The 21,381-nt window shown below is 41.0% G+C and overlaps 3 protein-coding genes across 3 annotated transcripts; 1 reads left to right on the top strand and 2 right to left on the bottom strand.

The window, feature by feature from the left end:
• Positions 1-1,154: 1,154 nt before the first annotated feature.
• On the bottom strand, positions 1,155-4,571 carry sec61b (SEC61 translocon subunit beta). Its single transcript, XM_080039829.1, has 4 exons — positions 4,433-4,571; positions 3,798-3,895; positions 2,736-2,840; positions 1,155-1,732 (listed from the first exon to the last, which is right to left on the bottom strand). The coding sequence occupies exons 1-4, from the start codon at positions 4,433-4,435 to the stop codon at positions 1,645-1,647; spliced, it is 294 nt and encodes a 97-aa protein (XP_079895955.1). The 5' UTR covers positions 4,436-4,571; the 3' UTR covers positions 1,155-1,644.
• A 383-nt stretch (positions 4,572-4,954) lies between these two features.
• On the top strand, positions 4,955-10,965 carry alg2 (ALG2 alpha-1,3/1,6-mannosyltransferase). Its single transcript, XM_080040237.1, has 5 exons — positions 4,955-5,026; positions 5,717-5,888; positions 6,361-6,498; positions 7,520-7,687; positions 9,006-10,965. The coding sequence occupies exons 2-5, from the start codon at positions 5,718-5,720 to the stop codon at positions 9,744-9,746; spliced, it is 1,218 nt and encodes a 405-aa protein (XP_079896363.1). The 5' UTR covers positions 4,955-5,026; position 5,717; the 3' UTR covers positions 9,747-10,965.
• A 52-nt stretch (positions 10,966-11,017) lies between these two features.
• LOC307259631 (phospholipase A and acyltransferase 1-like) lies at positions 11,018-12,255 on the bottom strand (the record flags this gene model as incomplete). The annotated part of the gene is made up of 4 exons (XM_080039573.1): positions 11,018-11,140; positions 11,221-11,522; positions 11,730-11,853; positions 12,202-12,255. The coding sequence occupies 4 exons, from the start codon at positions 12,253-12,255 to the stop codon at positions 11,018-11,020; spliced, it is 603 nt and encodes a 200-aa protein (XP_079895699.1).
• Positions 12,256-21,381: the final 9,126 nt, after the last annotated feature.

Below are 21,381 nucleotides of genomic sequence, written 5' to 3'. Positions count from 1 at the left end.
TTGTAGACACTTTACTCCAAAAAGATGTAAAAGTCTGGTTATGAAGCAACCGATTATCAAACAGACTGAAAGATTACATAGGGTTAGCTGAGTGTGGTTGTACAAATGTGTAACACTGCACAGTGTTATAATGATTCGATTAGGTAAAAAAAAGGAAGACAGTAATGTCTTGATATCCTCTGAGCCAGTGATATTCAGAAAATAGTCTGCAGTGCCCCCCTCAGGAAGACACAGAAAAACACCAGGTCAAAACTCATACGGCGCAAGATAAGGGACTTACAATCTGTCAGTGAAAACCTGCATGCACATGCACATTGCACACATTCCTTAAATCATACAGCCTTTAGATTAACGTTAACACAAATAGTAAGTGTTTTTTATAGACAGATTTAATCAAAAAATAGTATTGTGCTTTGGATATAACATCAGCTGATTGTTATTCTCCACCAAGGAGTCACGCAGAAGAATACTCATATACAGTTAGTGTGTCACATCAGTATTTAGGTCATTAGCCTAAAGCCATAGCATTAATCATGTCCTGCATGTTGTATGCCTTCTGGTATTTATTTGATAATGTAAAGATTTATTTTGCCTGTCTGCAATAATTGAGAGCCACAGGGGGAAAAAAGCTTCAGTGTGGGTATGTGCATCGAAAACCTCCATCCAAACTTCAAAATATATTTGGAGTAGAACATGTCAGGGCTTTTTCTGCTAATGTTGACGAGATGCTCTACAGTGTTCTGTGTAAAGTTGTTCAGGCCAACATGTAGAGCAGTAGGATGGCATGACAAGTTCAGACAGTTAAGGTTGATTATACAAGTTTGAGTATACAACCAATTTTAGGTGCCATTTAAATTTTAACAAGTTAAAAAGAAAAAAGGATAACATGACAAGTCATGCCCAAACATATGTCAAATAATAAATTGTAAGTAGCTGGAATTTTCCTGTCAATCAGGATGAAATATAACACCAACATTCCTGTGGTTCTGTCTGAAAAACTACCACCCAGAATGCAGTTTTTACTCGCCTTTCGGCTAATTGTGCAACTTTTAATATTCTGGTAGAAAATTTAGAAACATCCTTTCTCATTAAACCAACAGGAAATATGATTATTATTTCAAAACATAAATAAGGGTACACATTTCCACATATAATTGACTTTTACTTTTTTTATTGTACAATATTACAATCACATTTGTACAAATGCGGTAAACAAAAAACAAAAACAAAAAGCGATTTTCATGATACAAGGAGAAATGTTTGCTGGGGCCGGAAAACAACAATGTCCTTGAGCGCTGCACTAAACCTTCATTCAGCAGTGGGTTCTGCTTGGAGGAAGGGGCCACATGCACACACACACAGACATCACATCTGAGGTGGGCTGTGGTGGCTTCCTACTGTTCACCACACCTGAGCTTACAAAACACAGAATGGGCAAAAGCAAAAAGGGGGATACCAATGTCAGTGCAGATGAAGATCATGTACTGAAATGTTCTTGTTTAAAAAAAAAAACTCCAGTTTGACTGTGTGTTGTAGTGATGGCGGAGAAGGGATTTAGGGGAGGAAGGTTGTTCGTTGTTGTTTGGTCCAGGTCCAATTTTGTTAAGAAGTCAAGGTGCAGGGTCAGAGGTCATCAGGCCGGGTTTAAGAGCGGGTGTACTTCCCCCAGATGTGCAACATGAAGACTGAAGCAATGAAGAGCAGACTCATCACCAGCACTGGCACCGGGCCGCTGTCCAAACAAAGACAAACTCATTAAAACACACACACACACACACACACACACACACACACACACACACACACACACACACACACACACACACACACACACACACACACACACACACACACACACACACACACACACACACACACACACACACACACACACACACACACACACACACACACACACACACACACACACACACACACACACACACACACACACACACACACACACACAACGCTGTAACCCCCAACCACAGCGAGTCTTAGTGGAGTGGCTGATTTTATTGATGAGTTTGGGAAACAAGGAGGGGCTCTCATCGCTGAAGGAGGGACTGAGTGGGGGTTGGGGTGGAGGGGTACATCGCTCAGTAGATGCATCGCCATGCCAACCATCTCCTCAGCGGCCCCCCTCCTCCCCCCTGTCAGGAGGCTGTAATTGAGTTGACCTTTCAGAGTGGACACTTTAATGAAGCTTTGAGGCCGGCGTCTAACACAGGAACAAACATGCACTCGATATACAACACTGTATGGCCGGTCTGCCCTCCTTCCACTGCTAGAGAGACGCACTCAATAAGCACCACAGCACCATCGATCAACCACAGCCAGGAGACACCATGCCTCCTCTAATATTAGGGACGAGGATGCAGCAGAATACAAGTTTATGAAGTTGACTTTCCTAACAAACATAAAAGTGTGTGTGTGTATCTATATGGACACACAATCCGTCTGATCCACCGTTCAGAGATGATTGGTTTCAGCACGGACACACGTCTGCTCAATTTCCTGCCATTAAACACTCCTACCATTCCACTTGATGAACATAAATAACACTAATGAAAGCGCGAGTGTCGGAAATCCTGGGAATTAGTTTGTGTGTATGATGGGATGAGAGATGAAAATGTCAAAGGCTAAATTTGTTTGCGAGCGTGTACGTTCCTGTGTCTTAGAGAGCACGTGTTTGATTAGAGTTGGTGACAACTGCTTCTATAACATGTGCTTACACTTTGAGGCCTGGCGAGTCTTCTGTGTAGAAGCGCCACATGCCGCCGGTTCCTGCCGATCCTGTGGTCCTGCCACCGCTGCGTGTACCGCTGCTGGTAGCTTTCCTGTGAAACATGGGTAAAGACACTCCGTTAAATCTTCAACTATTAAAATGCTTCATTCAAGTATTCTAGAAAAAAAATACAACAAACAATTTAAAAAGGAACAATACAATTGTATGAATCTTAACTTTTAGTCATCTAGGCTCAGTTTCCATAAAAAAATAATAGAAATACATTTCATTATATCCTGTACTCAGTATGTAACTAACCATAGTAGCTGATTGTGAAATATTGTAGTGATTCATGGCTGCTGCACTTGTGCGATGAGATTAAATGGAGGTTAATGAGGTAATGAAGAGGGTGATAGTAACGGGTAATAATGAGAGCAGTAACAGCCCCCTGATTACACAGTGATTAAGCCCACAGCACAACATCTATCTGCTAATCCAATCTACCGAGGGCAAACAAAAAATACAGGGAAGGACCATGTGAAAACCATCAATCACTCTTTACAGTATGAAGACATGAGCAGGAGGGGGTCAATGCTGGGGGTATTTGGATAATAATTATGGAGAGTGGGCGCGTGCAGGCTGAGATGATCAAATAACTTCATGCAGACATGTAGTGTAAAGTGGTCTTTCGTGTTTACTTTTCTCACATACAAATGAATGGACCAATAAACATAAAGTGTCTTTGAATACAATCAAATATGTCAAATTGCCACAATTGCTTCAATGATGCTGTTTCAGTGATGGTGGTCCAAAGAGCGACCAAAATTTCACATACATATTCAATTGCGTTCAAATCTGGTCACTGATGACTGTAGCAAATGATCCAAATTATTTCCATACTCTTGATACTGAACCTTACATGGAATACTCCATCAGTTATGTTACTGCACCTATTTATTCAGGTATTTCCCTCTTAATTTGTCACTTATCTGCATGCACCTATGCAAAGTTTACACGTGTCTCTCCTGGATAAAGGTCAGAGGTTAGAGGTGGTAGATTGTGTGTGTACCTCTGTCTGACTGTGGAGCCTGCTGCGCGGGGAGCCACTGTCTTGCTGGGGGAACGGCTAGAAGCCCCCACATTGGTTGCACTTGCTGCTGGTCCAGGCTGAAGGGGAAGACAACAACAGTAATAAACATCAACATGATTCAATTCCTTTATACTGTCTTTCTGACTGTCTGTCTAATATCTGTCACTCTGACATCATAGTTCTACCGCTAACCCACCCTCACCCTTGTGCTACTATATATCTTTACGAATTTACACGTTCAGACACAGTCATATTACTAAAACTAGCCTACAATTTTCAGTATGTACAGTATATACAAATATACAGTGTGTTGATGTCACAGACTGTTGGTAAAGGCCTGATTACTGGTGCACACTGATCACTGATTTAAACTTTCTGGTAGAAGTTTCAAACCAAAGTATTCGTGTGGTTACATAAATATTGAATTCAGGGCTGAGTTCGGTTAAAATGTGTGTTTTGAAGACTGTCAGAACAGCCACGTCCACAGATGATGAGCTGACGTTAGCAAGCCGGCTAACATATAGCTAAACGTTAGCTCGTTTCTGGTGTTAAATGAGTGCAACTAAGACATTTCGTGGTGGTAGAAGCAGTTTAGACGAAGCGGAGAATCTTACCATTTTTGCTTTATTTGTTCCGATCCGAGCTGAAACCCTGAGCCCCTCTTCAAGCTGATGTCCACGTCAAATGAAAAGCGAGCAGCAGATGTGTGAATTGGTCAAAACTTGAGAAGAGGGTCCCACAATGCTGACGCTGGTCTAAGAAGGACACGACTGCGAAACACAAGACCAGCGTAGGACACCAAGCTGAAGCCTGACCGGCTGTACGCGTTCACCACACAAAAATAATACATGATTTATGCTTTGTGTGCTTGTTTTAGTTCCAGCTCGATAAAAAGTATTTTTTTAAACACAACCGTATTTTCATGTATGAAATATATACATATATTTGTAATGTGAATGAAAGGCGAATATTTGGCCCACCCTGACTTAGAGATCGACGTGTCTCAGGAAATGTGTTCGTTTCATAGAGGAAACAGGTGCCATTGTGGTTCAAACACAGAGCGTGATTGGCCTGTACACGAATGGTTGCTTTGAGCCAAGATGGCGCCCCAGCGGTACAGTTTCTTGACAGTTCTGGATACTACGGGGGTCTAGACGAGCATAATCACAGGTTTCTTAACTCAGAGAAGGTGGTCAGGAGATCCAAAGGTAAACATAACTATATTATAATTCAATTGCACGGAGATGTTAGTATAGGTGTTCAGTTACAAAGAAAACTGCCTACCAAGGCTATCTATAACTTACTATCTAAATCGGGTTATAATTTCATCAGCTAAACAGCTAGCCTATGTAAACACCTACCCTTAGTTCTACCTGTGTAGCCGAAGACAACACCACAAATGAAACTTTTTATTCAAGTGAAGAGTTTTTCAACACTTTAGTTGAATAAGTTTTTAATGTAGCCTATGTTGTTGCTCTCAGTTGAACATTTAGACAGTGGGGGTTTCCTCTCATAATATGACATGGCAGAGGATTGGGAACATTAGTGGCAGCCAGGTTACATGTCACAAGATGTAGACCTGTAGGCCCTACATTTTCTGCAATTATTTTCTGTCACAAATCCACAAGGACAACGTCTTAATATGTGTCAACGAAGTAATTACTCTTAAATGTAGGCCTTTCTCAGCAGGTCAACCCTGTAAATGTATCTGCTGTTGTGAATGTACGCCTTGTTTAGTCAGATTTACATTCTATCTGTGCCTGCATCAGTTAATCTGTCTGTCTAGATGACACAATGATATATATTGTTTTTAGTTGTTTTTCAGGCCCTTTCTTCTGTCTTTTATGAATACAGATATATCCAAATTCAATCTCTACTTTATTTGTTCGTGTGTGCAGGATGGCGCGGGTGGTGTTCCTCCATCCAGACCTTGGTATTGGTGGAGCAGAGCGGCTGGTGGTGGATGCTGCCGTCGCTCTGAAGTGTCAGGGATGTAGCGTCCAGATCTGGACGGCCCACTACGACCCAACACACTGCTTCTCTGAGACCCTTGAGCCAGATCTGCCTGTGGTACAACACACACCGTTTTACATAGGCTATTGTTGGCCCTTAAAGGTGCACTATGCAGTTTCAGTGGAGCATCATTTGTTTACATTTGCAGATCCTGCAGTTAGTTTACAGAACATATTTTCTTTACATGCAACTATAAGCATTGAATAATTCTATCATATTAAATCACAACAAAATTATCTGCGTCAACTGGAACCAAACGTATAACTAGAACATTTGTGTAAACAAAAACGTGGACCCTGCTGCTCTAAACAACAACAGTGAAACAGTAACTTTTGGGTTAGCTATCTAACTCCAAAAAGTTCCAATTTTGCTGTGAAGAAAGTTTGTATAAGAATATACCTTTAGAAAATGTTCACTTCTCCGAAACACCCAAAGTTTCATAGTGCACCTTTAAAGATACACAATTAAAACAAAGAATACTTATATGTACATATTATATCATATATTGTTTCTATTACTCTCTTGATAGGTATGTGTGGGAGACTGGCTACCCACCAGTGTGTTAGGTTACCTCCACGCTCTGTGTGCCTACCTGAGGATGATCTATGTGGCCCTCTACCTGGTCTTCCTCAGCGGGGTGGAGTACGACGTCGTCTTCTGTGATCAAGTGAGTTGTGTGATACAGGAACTAACTGGTGTGACATCCTCTTGAGCCTTTGTTCTGCATGTCCTAACTGCCTATTGCTAAAAAGAATAACTTATTTTGTTAACAGTGGCCTGTCTCTCTTTCTTGGTCACACCCTTCTAACTATACCATGCCATAAAGTGGACCCTCCTTTTCCTGTTTTTCTAATGTTTTGTCCTTCACACAAATACACACAATTTACCACCACTGTTAAACTGTAAGTCCACCTGAAGAATGAGTTTTACAGTTTAAAAGTAGAAGAAGGCTCACTTCTTAAACAAATACAACTGTAATTCGACAAAATGTGTCATGCAAAGGTCACAGAGAGCTTGTGCAGTATTTGTCGTAGGCAAGAATGAATGAATGAATATCTTATTGTCTGCTCAATGACATGATCCATCCCACATGGAATTATTCACACAGTTACTAACAACCAACCAACCAACCAAACCTTCCGGTGTGTCATATCATCTACATCCAAAACACATTTACGTCAACCAAACATACTGTATATAAACAGAAACATCATCTTAACAAAAACGAAACAAAACAAAACTAAACTAAATGGAGACTTTCCAACAATAACATGATTTCTATATATTCCTCCTCCCAGCATATATTCCTCCATTAAAAAAAAAATACAACAGATACACAAAACCACAAACAAACACAGTCCCTTAATTATCGGACACAATCCAACAAGACATAAGAATAATAATAAACACAAGAGTCAGAGGGTTTTATCTCTCATGTGTTACTTATCTCCTCCTGTCCAAGGCTCTAGAAACATATTCAGAAAATGCAAAAACATTGTCAAAAATAAATTAAGGCTCCATCCTTAGGATGTGTATTTAGCTGTTGTATTATCATTAAGACAGTATATGATTTATATCTAGTGCCAATTTATATGCCCAAATAATTAGCTATGTTACTTATATTTCTACATTTAGTACCTATTGTTAATTTTTTAATGTTTATTCATTTGTTTCATTATTCACTCCAGGTGTCGGTGTGTATCCCGGTGCTGCGACTGTCTCGTCAAAGGAAGAAGGTTTTGTTTTACTGTCACTTCCCAGACCAGCTGTTGACCCAGAGGAAGTCTGTCCTGAAGAAGCTTTACCGCGCTCCCATCGACTGGCTGGAGGAACGCACCACTGGCATGGCAGACATGGTACGTACCAGATCAGGGTTGAAGAAGGCTGTGTCATATCGTCTGATTGGAGGACAGGATTGTGTCACTGTTACTATTCTTCCTCCAGATGGGAAAGCCAATTTATACCGCATGTTGGGAAGCAATGATCATAGTACCACAAACATGACATGACATGAAGTTTTAAAATATTTTTTATTAATTCAATAAATGTTTTTAAAAACGTATGGTTTGTCTCATAAGTGCCTCAGGTGGCGTTTTTATGGTCTTAAATTGTAAATAATCAGCGATTGTATATACAGTACAAAAGGGAAAATAAACAAAGATTTCAGGCTATAGGAGAGCAACAGGCTAAACCTTTGCATTCCAAAATAAATGTTTTAACACTTAACAGCATAATATGATTCAAACACTTATAGATTATGCATACTGTATAATAAACTATCAATTATGTAATTCGCAAATGAACAGTCATGAAAGGTAGAAGAGTAACATTGTAAGTGCACAGTCCCACAGCAAACTGGTGATGATGACAGATATGATGAACACATGATCAAGACACCTACTGTTTTCTCCTCAACTGAACGCTCATGTTTGTCTTCTTGACTTGTTCATAAACATCAGTAAATAATCTCTTTGTAAACACAGTTTATGACACAGCAATGCCTTGAAGTAATGCAAGGTTGTAGTTCTAGTGTGGCAATATAATGAAGACACCTATCAAAATGTACAACAAAATAAACTCTAACTGGATAAGGGTACCGGTGGCTCTTAATGTTGTTGCTGTTTGACTGATTCTAAATCATGTTTTTATAATATTGTCTGCCTTTAATGCAACACTGTCTTGCCGCACGTCATACAAACCTATAGTTAAAACCCCCAGAAATAAATTAAGTTGTCATCTAAAATGTCTGTCTTAAAACACATTAGATTTAAATTCCACACTAATTAAAAAACTAAGTTTAAAAAAAACAAAAAAAAAACACTTATTTTAATTTGATCATAACCAATTGTTGTCTGACCGGTTAAGAGAGGAGAAGTGCTTCGACCTAATCCGGCCCTTGATAACTACTAAATCTAAAATGTCATAAAATTAATCAAAATACGAGGAATATTATTTTTTAAGAAGTTGAATTAACCAAATGTGATATAGCCTGATCTCCATGGGCAAGCAGTTGTAAAAGCTCAGGGCTCTGATAGAAATTAAATGACATTTCAATGTTAGTCTAGACTTAAGGATAATCAAAGGCAGCTGGCTCTGAACCATTTCATAGGGAATTGAAACGCCTGTGATATATGTGAGATCCTTATGAACTAATATCTCTCCACTTCCTCTTAGATTCTGGTAAACAGCCAGTTCACTGCGGGTGTCTTCAGAGACACCTTTCATGGTCTAAGAGGAGTCCAGCCTGATGTCCTCTATCCGTCCCTCAACACACGTACCTTTGACCAGCCGTCCACTGAGACACAAGGCCTGGAGGGGCTGCTCCCTGAGGGAACCACCTGTCTGTTTCTCTCTCTCAACCGATACGAGAGAAAGAAGAATCTGGGTCTGGCTCTGGAGGCTCTAGCAGCCCTGACGAGCAGCCTTCCTCCAGGACAGAGAGCAGGCATCCACCTGGTGGTGGCAGGGGGCTACGATGACCGTGTCACTGAGAACGTTCAACATTACACTGAACTGAAGGAGCTAGCAGCCCAGCTCTGCTTGGAGGACCGTGTCACCTTCCTGTGCTCCCCCTCCGACTCGCTGAAGGTGGCGCTGCTGCGGGGCAGCGCGGCTGTGCTGTACACCCCGAGCAGAGAGCATTTTGGGATAGTTCCTGTGGAGGCCATGTACTGCTGCTGCCCTGTTATCGCGGTCAACTCTGGGGGGCCCCTGGAGAGCGTGGCGGACGGGCAGACAGGCTTCCTGTGCGAGCCCACGGCAGAAGCCTTCTCTGAGGCCATGGGGAGGCTGGTGAAGGAGCCGCAGCTCCGCAGGGACATGGGGCAAGCTGGGTGTAGGAGGGTACAAGATAAATTCTCTCTCCAGGCCTTCTCAGACCAGCTGTACGGGTACATTGTCAGGCTGAGCCAGTGATGTGAAGGCTGGAGGAGAGGCAGGAGACGGGGAAATGATCAACTATGAGTTGTCTGTGGAAGACCGGGGTCTGCAGCCACATGAAGTCGACGTGGTGGAACAGAAAGTGTATGTGTGTATGTGGAGGGAGGCAGGGGCGGTATTATGAGGACTTAGAGGACAATCAATCAGCATTCCCCCCGAGGGGTTGCTGAGAGGAAAAAAAGGACGGAATCTCTATACCAATTAAGAAAAGAGTAACGAGTTTACCTACCCTATCTCTGGAAAAAATACCACCCCTGCAAGTGTGTGTGTGTGTGTGTGTGTGTGTGTGTGTGTGTGTGTGTGTGTGTGTGTGTGTGTGTGTGTGTGTGTGTGTGTGTGTGTGTGTGTGTGTGTGTGTGTGTGTGTGTGTGTGTGTGTGTGTGTGTGTGTGTGTGTGTGTGTGTGTGTGTGTGTGTGTGTGTGTGTGTGTGTGTGTGTGTGTGTGTGTGTGTGTGTGTGTGTGTGTGTGTGTGTGTGTGTCTGTAATAATGCATGTGTAGCAGCGCAGCAACAAGGAGCCTAGCAAATTAGGGTACCAAAATGGATTGATTGTTAGAGTGAAATGTTTTGCACTGTGTTTTTTTCTTTCTTTATTGTTTTTCTTACAATGTTCTTTGTCTTTGTGTGTATGTGGGATTATGATGATGAAGAAGAATGTATTTACTGCCATGTGGCTATCAGGCAGTGCACACACAGTCCCCAGATCGATAAACTGGATGCTTTCCACTACTTCCTGTCCGCCCAGAGCTTTGTTCCCCTCTTCACATTCAGAAGACGCTGGCCTGTCCGTGACTCTTGCTGCTGCGTGGTGGTTATTAGCAGATGATAGAGAGTGTTTGTGTTTATTAGAGGTCTGGCTGATGGGCAGCGTGTCTCTGTCTGGGTCATTATCAACTAGGAGAATAGCAGAAGGTCATTGTGTGTGCACGCTGGCCTCCTCAGACCTCCTACTGTATAGAAAATGCTCTTATTGACATTCCCGAAGTCTTAATAAACAAGAGGACACATACTTTCCTGACTGTTATGGAGTTTGCTTTGTCGTAACAAAGTTTTTTTCTTAGTCCTTAGTTTGCAAAAGATTGTATGGGTGAGCAACATCGTTGTCGTGCCATCCTTTTTTTTCTTCTTCTCTTCATCGAGCAGATTTTGTCTGTGCCTCGAGTTAAAATATGATATGTATTGTTAAATAAAACATTCCCCGACAATTTAGCAGTGTGGGATTTGTATCTTTTTAATCATTAACAAAGTCAGGGTGACGGATCTACATAGGCATAGGAACTGCAGACTTCTGTCTCCATCCGCTGCTGCATTATCATCTGCAGAGTTTGAGTCGTATCCACGTGCTCGCCGTTTTTGTTCTTAAAGGGATTCTGAAAAAAGTAAATAAATGATTAAAACACAAAACGACAGGCGGATTGGCCTCGATATTTTCACTCAGCACTGGACCCACCTGGTTGCACACAGCGTGGCCGAATCGGACAAACGTAGCGAAATGTTCACTGTTGAAGTTCATCAGGTCGTATTTGAACTCCTGGTTCAGAAAAGTGTCACAGCATTTCCTCATCCTGTCCAGTGGAGCGGGGACCAGGTCATGCTTGCTGTTGTTGACCCTGATGTGAGTTCCCAGAGGCACTTTGATGTCTGTGACGCGCTGTGTACAGACTGTGGTCTTCTTCAGAACACGATTACCTTTGGACTTTGGAACCATTTCATGAAGGAAGCTGCGGCAGGCTTTCTGTGTCATGTTCTCATCTTTGAATTATGGGTGGGGTGAATACCAGAAGAGAGATGTTTATATAATAATAATAATAATAATAATATTAATAATAATAATAATAATAATAATAATAATAATAATAATATAAAAGGGATTACTTTTTAGTAAAATAAACCTGCAGCATTGTAGTTTTGAGTAAGAAAGTTCATTATTTCAAATAAAGTTGAATTTCAGTTTCTTACCTCCCACTCCAAAGTGAATAACATGGCCTTCTCCAACAGAAATACCCCAAAGAGACAATCTTGACAACGGATGTGAAAACTCAATCATGTCTCCAAAAGCTGCCGTGGACACACTCTGATCGATCTAAAGAAAGAAGCAAAGTCTGAGCAGTACGGTATCCTTTTTTTCTTTCCTCTTTGTTTCAACACTGGTTTCAGAAAACTGAATGAATATTTATCATGGAAATCTGGGAAAGTAGAGGAGGATTTACATAAAATCCAATAATTTGACCCAAAGTAATTTACTGTTAGATGTGTGATTGGCATCAATTCAATCATAGCTTCTGGCTCTGTAATACATTTACTCAAGAAAATATATTTACTCAAGAAAATATATCACCAAAGATAAACTTTACCATATGTTAATAGGACCGTAGGCAGGCCTACTGTTGCGTCACGATTAACATTTCTTCACATGTTAAATGACACTCACCTGCCGCTCTGTCAATTGGGAGAAAACGCTGTTCCAGTTTCCCAGAAGCTCCATTGTAGCTTTGAGCTGAAACGGTCGGACGGAAGCGCAAGCAGTGACAAGGTGAACTAGAAAGGCCTTCCTTAGTATCATGCAGCGTTGATGATGCCACAAGATTAAAGGTCGCTTGATATGGAACCTTTTAATACGTGATCCATTATTCTATCAGTATACACAGTGAGACATTCATTATAAAATAAATGCATTTTATTTTCAGTGTTGTTAACCTGTATTGAGTTCTCAGTGCCCCAGTTCTCATATTGATTCAGATATTTCTTCAGAGTCAATTTCAAAGCTGAAAGGCAAAGAAAACCATAGCGATACGAGTTGTTTTTCAGAACTGAAATGTATTTGTCCCTGTAGGTCCAATTAGTGCAGATGGCCATGCCTTGATTTGAAATAGATATCGAGGTCTGGTATTTAGAATATAACAGTGATAGACTTCAGTCAATTCATGTAAGCAATCCTGATGTTTCTCGTGTTTGCAAATTGTAATATAATGTGAATATTTTTTTTAAGTTTATTTAACTAGTGCAGTGCCCGTAGGAAGCAGGTCTGCTGTGTGTGTCCCGGTCTCTCATTTCAAGCTTTGGTCGCAGCAGCCAATCAAATCAGAGGGAGGCGGGGTTTAGCCGGAGACTACTTCATGCCGCTTCATGCCCGTAGTTTCTGTGGCCTTCAGTGTGCGCATGTATTCGCCGCCAGCATGATATAAATATGATAACTTAATACATATTATTTTGGTCATAACTTCATAATCAATATAGGATGCACACCTTTGTGCCGTGCACAAGCCATATCCGGAAGCTCAGGCCGATCTGACTAACTGTCAGAGAGATATGCGAGTCACAGACAGACGCACAGACAGACAGACGTTTCTTGCTTTATAGATAGAGTAAGATAGGTTTGAAAATCCCAATTTTGTATATTTATCACTCATGATAATTTAATAAAAAGATATACTGTAATATGAATTATATAGTGTACATTAATTTTAACATAGTATTAGGGATCTACTCACATGAAAACAAAACAACAAACCTCATGACAACACTTAAGACATCAAACATTTGAAAACAGTACAAACATTGCGCATAAAACCCCTAACCCCCTAAGACTACTGTATATAGGGGTATGACCTATGGCTGTGTGTGTGCGAGCTTGTGTGCGTTCACGTGTGTGTTCCTGCAGTGTTTCCACATGCAGAGATATTAAGAGTAGATGATGGGGAGGGTGTTGCTGCAGTGATTTAGAGGCCCTGCTAGGCAAGATGATAAAAAGGCCCTGTGGAGCTTGTAAGGGGGGGGGGGGGGGGGAATACACAGCAGTAAAAAAAACTCATCAGGCTCCATTCAGAGTAAATGTGTCCCACTTTTCAGAAAGATGGAATCTCTTTCTATCTCTCCCTGCTGCAGAGAGAGACATGTCCTCACCTCAAAGTTGTGAGAAAAGAGCCGATGTCCCTTCTCTCCACCCCCCCTCTGCCAGTGCCTGCCCTGTGGTGAGGTGGTTATTGAGATCACGGTGTGTCTGAGTGGCAGTGATAACCGGTACCCAGGTGCCACTGGCACATGGTGTTTAATTAATTAATGAGACCGCGGGGGTTGGTTTTCTAATTCCACCTAGCCGGCATCGGGGTGCATAGCCGCAAAATGTTTAGGTGTGTGTTTTCAGGCATAGGAAAGGGGGAGATGTATGTGTGAGAGTGTGTGCGTGTTACGGGTGTATATCTATTTTGTTGGCAGTTTGGGAGCTGTGGAATATTAAGTATGTATGGAATAATTTTTACTATGACTTTTAATCACCTTATATCGCCTTATGGTGGGGAGTTAATCATGGGCTAAATGAAGCTGATGATGAGAGAAACACAGTAAGTGTTAATACATCAGTCCGCCGGAAACACTAACCAGGTCATGGACTCATTGCCCTGAAACAGAGAAACACATGTACATGAGGTTTGAACACATTGCAACTACTCTTGGTGTGTGTGTGTTACGCAGGTTTAAATATGTATTAATTTGGTGGTAAGATGGTTAGAAGTAGGTTAAACTAAGCATAAACATTTTAGCAAATGTAATAAAACAAAGTGGGAACAACATCCTTCTCTCAACAACATTGTTCCTATTTCGTATAGTTCCAGTAGCTGAAGGGCATGTTTAAGAAATAAAAATTATGATACAGTCGGGTCTATGAATAAAAAATTAAAAATCCATTGCATTGCAGTGACATTTATTATGTGTCACCTGTTATGTGCCTTTACATCATAAATATGGGCCAATATATCCCCATGAAAACTATAGAGCTCAAACATTTTAATATAATACAAAATTGACTGTGTGGCTGAAAGGTTAACAAGAAGATTCATGAAGATAAAAACACGATATGCGACATTGCATGCCTTCTCACTCAGTACAAGACTTCATTTATCTTCGAATTCAAAGCTTTACTGTCAATGCTCAATGAAATGATTTTGTGGCTGCTGTCCATTTTTTACAACAGAAATACTCGGGTAACAGGAAAAAATAAGCAGAATGAACAGCAACATGCTTAGTGTGTCTGTAATCTGACCTATTTCAAGGTTGACATTTTTTTCCCAGTACAAAATTGTATGTTATTTCTGCCTATATCGATAAACAAAAATATACAAGATTATATTCCTAATTTTCCTTTAACACCTTTAAACTGCATTGGTGTAATATTACATAGCCTTACTTCTCCCTCCAAATATATTTTCACGTTTGGCACAATAGACAGGAGGAGTTTTACTGTTGAGAGGAGAAAGAGCCGTTCTGCTCATAATTGATAGAAAATCTGCATTTGTATTCATGGCTCATCTTTAAGAGCAGTTTTACATGGTACATGTTAGCGAATTATGTATTTCTCTCTTTACTGCTTCCATAAACTATTCAAAATATATTAGCTTACACCTCATAAATGTTACCACTGAACAACTCTTATATTCACACATGCAAACAGCCTAAGGAGCTGATATCACAGAAGAAAGGAATGATTTACTAAAGCTACATAAAACTCTGTTCTCTCTGTGGGAGATCACAATAAACTGCTACAATCTCTGATAGTGGAAAATTATAGATAGCCTCTATAAAAATAGCTTTATGGCCCAGGAAAGAGAAGCATTACGACTTGTTCTACGCGGTGTAGTTGTGGGTTTTGAATCATCTTTCAGCTTAATGATAAACGACTCCATAGATTTCATACATCAGACGTCATCTTGTTCACATTAGGTGTGTCCATAAAAATGTAAGAAATCTCTTTTCAGATCTAAAGTTAAGAGGAAACATCCACCAACACTGATTGTGTGCAGTAAGGTAAGAAACAACCAAAGACAAAAGATGAGAGTTGTACACAATGTTCTGATACACAGATGAATTTAACTTTGTGATGAGATTAAATAGTCATAGTCAAGCAGGAGGAAACGTCTATTATTAACACCATTCATATAAACCACTCTGCTAATTCAAGAAGAGCAAGAACACAGCTTGTTTTAAACCGTACAAAATAGGCTAGCTATTTTAGCCTATACTTAAACCATTATGACTACAATGTTAAAACAGGGGTAACCAGAAATATGGATCAGGATTAAGATTTATTTGGGTTTGCTTGTTCCTATTCTGTCAACATTGCTTAAATGGAGCAAATGTAGGAATTATATACAGTCATATGAAAAAGTTTGGGAACCCCTCTCAGCCGGCATTATAATTGACTCTGCTTTCACAAAAAATATATAAAAGTGGTATGTCTTTAATTTACTAGGAACAGCTAAGTACTGGGATGTTTTCCAAACAAAGATTTTTTGAAAAGCAGTATTTGGTTGTATGAAATTAAATAAAATGTGAAAAACTGTCTAGGAATATAGGAACCCTTGTGGTTTTGTTGATTTTAATGCCTGTAACAGCATGTAAAACTGATGACTTTAAACACAAAGTTGGTTGGATTATGTTGTTAAGCCTTGAACCTTATAGAAATGTCTGTTTAATCATGAGAAAATGTATTTTATGTGCCTAAATGCAAGTTGCACTTCTCTTTGACTCTCTGTTGAAGTGAGACAGAATGGGATCATCAAAACAGCTCCCAAAAGATCTGAAAAACAAAGATTGTTCATTGTCATGGTTTTAGGGGAAGGCTACAAGAAGCTTTCCCAAAGGTTTCAATTGTCAATTTCGACTGTAGGGAACGTTGTCAGGAAATGGAAGGACACAGGCATAGTGGCAGTTAAACCCAGGCATAGCAGACCAAGAAAAAAACAGGAGCGGCATAGGTGGAGGATTGTGAGAATGGTTGCACACAACCCACAGATCACCTCCAAAGGCCTGCAAGAACATCTGGCTGCAGATTGTGTATCTGTACATCGTTCAACAATTCAGCGCAATTTGCACCAAAACATCTGCTTTTTATAAAGACCAAATAACTTAATTTTTGTCTCATCAGTCCAAAGCATTTTCTTCCAATATGAAGCTGGCTTGTCTAAATGAGCTTTTGCATACTCCATGCAACTGTATCTGTGGCGTGGGCGCAGAAAGGGCTTCCTTCTCATCACCCGGCCATACAGATGTTTTGGTGCAAATTGCACTGAATTGTAGAACCATGTACAGATACACAATCTGCAGCCAGATGTTCTTGCAGGTCTTTGGAGGTGATCTTTGGGTTGTGTGCAACCATTCTCACAATTCGCCGCATATGCCGCTCTTGTACTTTTCTTGGTCTGCTAGACCTGGGTTTAACTGCAACTGTGCCTGTGTCCTTCCATTCCCTGACAACGTTCCTTACAGTAGAAATTGACAATTGAAACCTTTGGGAAAGCTTCTTGTAGCCTTCCGCTAAACCATGACGATGAATAATCTTTGTTTTTAAGATCTTTTGGGAGCTGTTTTGATGATCGCATTCTGTCTCACTTCTGCAGAGAGTCAAAGAGAAGTGGAACTTGCATTTAGGCACATAAAATACCTTTTATCATGATTAAACAGACCTTAATATGAGGTTCAAGGCTTAACAACATAATCCAACCAATTTTGTGTTTAAAAACCTCAGTTTTACATGCTGTTACATGCATTAAAATCAGCAAGACCACAAGGGTTCCCATATTTTTGCACAGCCAGTTTTTCACATTTTATTTAATTTCATAAAACTAAATACTGCTTTTCAAAAAATCTTTGTTTGGAAAACATCCCAGTACTTAGCTGTTCCTGGTAAATGAAAGACATACCACTTTTATCTTTTTTGTGTGAAAGCAGAGTCAATTATAATGCCGGCTGAGAGGGGTTCTCAAACTTTTTCATATGACTGTACATAGTTTAGCTGGCTAGCTTGCGACATTGCTAACACAAATAGCGACCAGAGTTTCAGGAAATCCTTCTGATTCTGACATAACTGCTCTAGCTGTTGTGGCTAACTGGTTGAGCTTCTTCTTCTTCTGTTTTAATATGCGGGACGCGCTTGGGCATGCGCAGAAACGTCACATCATTTGGCCTTCGGTGGAAAAAAGTCAAAAATGAATCAGTGTCAATCAATGTAACAGAGAAAGCCGAGAAAAGTCAAATGTTTTCAAGTGACATTGCTACCCATTCACTCGTATGCAAAAGGCTATATGTTTTAAATTGTTTCGTAAATGTTAATTAGTGGCCCTTTAAATCTTCTCGGCTTGGATAGGTTGTCCACACAGATTTAGGTTAACCTTTGAATTAATACTACTTGCTGTAGTTTGGTCTGGCTTTGCGAGACTACCTTTGAATTGACACCTTTTTTTCCACATTTGTTATTGAGAATAACTTTGAAGGTGCTACAAGGAACTTTTAAATATTTCTCATTAAACAGTCAAATTTTTCCTCTGATGATCATAAATAACATGTAATAGCAAATGAGACCATCACTGAAAAGAATGCTATTGTTATATAGTTTTTCTTAATGCCATTGTCACGGGTACACTCACTCAGGAACTACAGTTGGCGTAGTAAAAACACTACCACTTTTGTCCAAAGGGGGTGCAAGAATGAAAACAAACTGAAAGTTCCTCGGAGCACCTTTAACTGCCACACACAACCGCAATTGCATCTTCTGTGTCTGACAACTGAAAATGACTTCAGGTAGGACTTATTGGTCTAGGCCAGGGGTGCCCATTACGTCGATCGATCGCGAAGGTATTGTGGGTAGATCGCGAAGGCATTCTTAAAAAAAATAAAAAATAAAAAATTAACAATTGACTGGCTCATTATAGGCCCCTAACCTTAGGTAGGGGGGGCATACAGAGATCTGGCACCAGTACATTTTTGATATTTTTTAAATTACATTGTTCGTGGCTACGAAGATCAGGGGCCTATATTGAGGTATACTGTATAAAAAAAATAAAATAAAAAGACTTCACAGAGAGATTTTTTAAACCTGTAAATTTTTTTCTTTCTGCTTTTTGGTAATTCTGTGTCCCCAAATTATTCCAGAAAATAGTACTAAATAGCTCACATAGGACGCAGCTGATTTAGCCTTAGTATTATTCTCAAAATGCACCAGATTGATCAATTTTACTTTAAAAGTTTCACATTTTTCTTATGGGGGGGGGGGGGGGGGGTATGCCCCCGGACCCCCCTAAAAGGCCCTGAGTATTACCTTAAAATTATTTGTTTATTAATCAAAAGAAATATTACACGTTTTGAGTTGTAAGACGGACTCTCAGGGGGCCTACGAAACCTCTCAGCCCCAGGGCCTAATATGTTTTGCATTTTTATAGTAGGTAGATCTTCTTGACTTGGTCATTATAAAAGTAGCTCACAAGCTGAAAACTTGTGGGCTCCCCTGGTCTAGGCCTATGTCTCTCTTCACTGATTGATCAGGACAAAACAAAACAAAATGGTATTAATGAAGTGAAACAAAAAGGCAATACAGTGTGATTATCAGCTGAAGCTAATTGCCTCCTGGATCCAGACCCAACTTTGTCACACAGCTATGACAGTTTTGTATACCTTACTAAACTCTCAAAAAGAAAGTGTGGGGGCGCCCTTAGCTCAGTTGGTAGGGCGTCCCCCCCATGAGCCTCGGCCAGCAGTGGACCCGGGTTCGGTTCCAGCCCGCGGTCGTTTTCTGCATGTCACTCATCTCTCTGCCCCATTTCAACTCTGTCTCTACACCTCAATAAAGCATAAAAATGCCAAAAAAATATCTTAAAAAAAAGTGATTAAGCTCACTCCCCAAAATCTTCGTATAGCCCTACATTTAGGGTTGTATATAGACATGATATAAAAATGTCATATCCTTTAACATCTTAAATGTATAAGCATGTGTCCCAATTTACACACACATACTGTATCTGCACACACAGATATCCTGGCTCCCTAGTAGCTCTTCCTGGAGCAGCAGGATGATGCAGTAGGCAAGGGAGGGAGGGAGGGGCCAACAGGACAACAGACCTCCCATTGAACTTGGCTCTCTTCCAGCACTCAATCACCCAGTAATCAGCTGTGAGTCAGTCAGTCATTTTGGCTTTAAAACAAACACATTAACATTTGAGTGTACATTACACAAACGCTCACAAACACATGCTGTCATCAAATTAACACCCACACACCCATCCACACGCGCACAAAACACACACACACGCACGCACGCAAGCACACACACACACACACACACACGCACACGCACGCACAGAGAAAGGCACAGTTAATCACCCTGGGTGCTTCTGCAACACTCTTACCTGCTGCATTTCCGTGATTTTCAGTCTCAGAAGGTTTTGTTTCCGTACTGTAGTGACGTTGGCCTGAGGAGTGCGTGTGGTGGCTCTGGCCCAGGGCAATCACAGGAAGCGATCTTTAAAGATGAAATGTGGAGTGTTGGCATAGACAACAGGGCAGGTGTGTGTGTGTATGTGTGTGTATGTGTGTGTGTGTGTGTGTGTGTGTGTGTGTGTGTGTGTGTGTGTGTGTGCGGTACTATCGCCCACCTATCGCCCATGAGGTACACGCTTTCGCCTGTGGGTACGACTCCACATCGCTGCACAGGAGATGCGAAGCAGAGCCCAACACAGCTGGGGTGGATAACCTCCGGTGATTACACTCACAGGGGTGGATGTCAATCAAACTGTCTGCCTGAATGTGTGTGTGTGTGTGTGTCCGCATGTGTGAGACAATGCCCCTGGATTGTTGATGCAAGTATGCTTATGTACAAATATGCAATCTTACTCTGTGTGTGTGTGTGTGTGTGTGTGTGTGTGTGTGTGTGTGTGTGTGTGTGTGTGTGTGTACGTGTGTGTGTCACTATCTATGGTGTGTGTGTGTGTGTGTGTGTGTGTGTGTGTGTGTGTGTGTGTGTGTGTGTGTGTGTGTGTGTGTGTGTGTGTGTGTGTGTGTGTGTGTGTGTGCGCCCAGTGCCCAGTGATGGCCTGTTAGATTGAGCTGTCAGTCTGCAGGCAGCAGATGAAGATTAATGGAGCGTGCAAACAATAAGAGGCTGGCAATGATCATAAATATGCTAATGGCCATTATCAATACACACTTACTGACATGAATATGAGTGTGTGTGTGTGTGTGTGTGTGTGTGTGTGTGTGTGTGTGTGTGTGTGTGTGTGTGTGTGTGTGTGTGTGTGTGTGCAGTGTTCATGCAGCAAGGATTCGGGATAGAAGGTGATTCAGGTTGCAGAGTTGAAATTGTTCTCCCTCCCTTCGGGATTCACACCAAAAAGCAATGGACAAACACATACACATGCACATATTTTTAGACTGACAGTGTGTTGGCTGACTGATAGATGGGAGAGATGGGTGTCCCACGAGTTATGTTTGGGTTGTGGGCTAAAATAGGGAGGGGGAGGAGGGCTCATTGACTAAATGACATGATTGGTGTTGCATTAAAATGTGTTTATTTGGTGTTTGTGCATGCGCGCGCGCGTGTGTGTGTGTGTGTGTGTGTATATAGGTGTGTGAGAAGGGCAGGGGATGGTGATGATTTCTGCGCCAAGCCTCTGATTAAGACTACAGGTTCAGCTAATGGCACAATGAGAGGCTGATTACGGGAGGGGAGAGATGGAGGGGAAAAAAGAGAGCAGAGGGAGATAAAAGGGATAGATAGACAGATCTATTCACTAAAATTTTGATGGGGCTCTTTGTTGTCTCTCGGCCCATTCTGTGGATCTCTGGGGTC

Source organism: Ammodytes marinus (assembly GCF_949987685.1).
Source record: "Ammodytes marinus genome assembly, chromosome: 13".
In the NCBI taxonomy this organism is placed as follows: domain Eukaryota; kingdom Metazoa; phylum Chordata; class Actinopteri; order Uranoscopiformes; family Ammodytidae; genus Ammodytes; species Ammodytes marinus.
Note: the sequence above shows the minus strand (reverse complement) of the source record. Positions and strands in the feature narration are given on the sequence as shown.

What these genes read in the sequence shown, in the direction of transcription:
- sec61b (XM_080039829.1), bottom strand. An exon ending in GGCTCCACAGTCAGACAGAG is followed by an intron (nt 2,841 to 3,797) that starts GTACACACACAA and finishes CATGTTTCACAG; the next exon opens with GAAAGCTACCAGCAGCGGTA. An exon ending in GACTCGCCAGGCCTCAAAGT is followed by an intron (nt 1,733 to 2,735) that starts GTAAGCACATGT and finishes TTGTTTGGACAG; the next exon opens with CGGCCCGGTGCCAGTGCTGG.
- alg2 (XM_080040237.1), top strand. Translation starts at nt 5,718, where the DNA reads ATGGCGCGGGTGGTGTTCCTCCATCCAGACCTTGGTATTGGTGGAGCA. An exon ending in ACGTCGTCTTCTGTGATCAA is followed by an intron (nt 6,499 to 7,519) that starts GTGAGTTGTGTG and finishes TATTCACTCCAG; the next exon opens with GTGTCGGTGTGTATCCCGGT. An exon ending in CCACTGGCATGGCAGACATG is followed by an intron (nt 7,688 to 9,005) that starts GTACGTACCAGA and finishes ACTTCCTCTTAG; the next exon opens with ATTCTGGTAAACAGCCAGTT.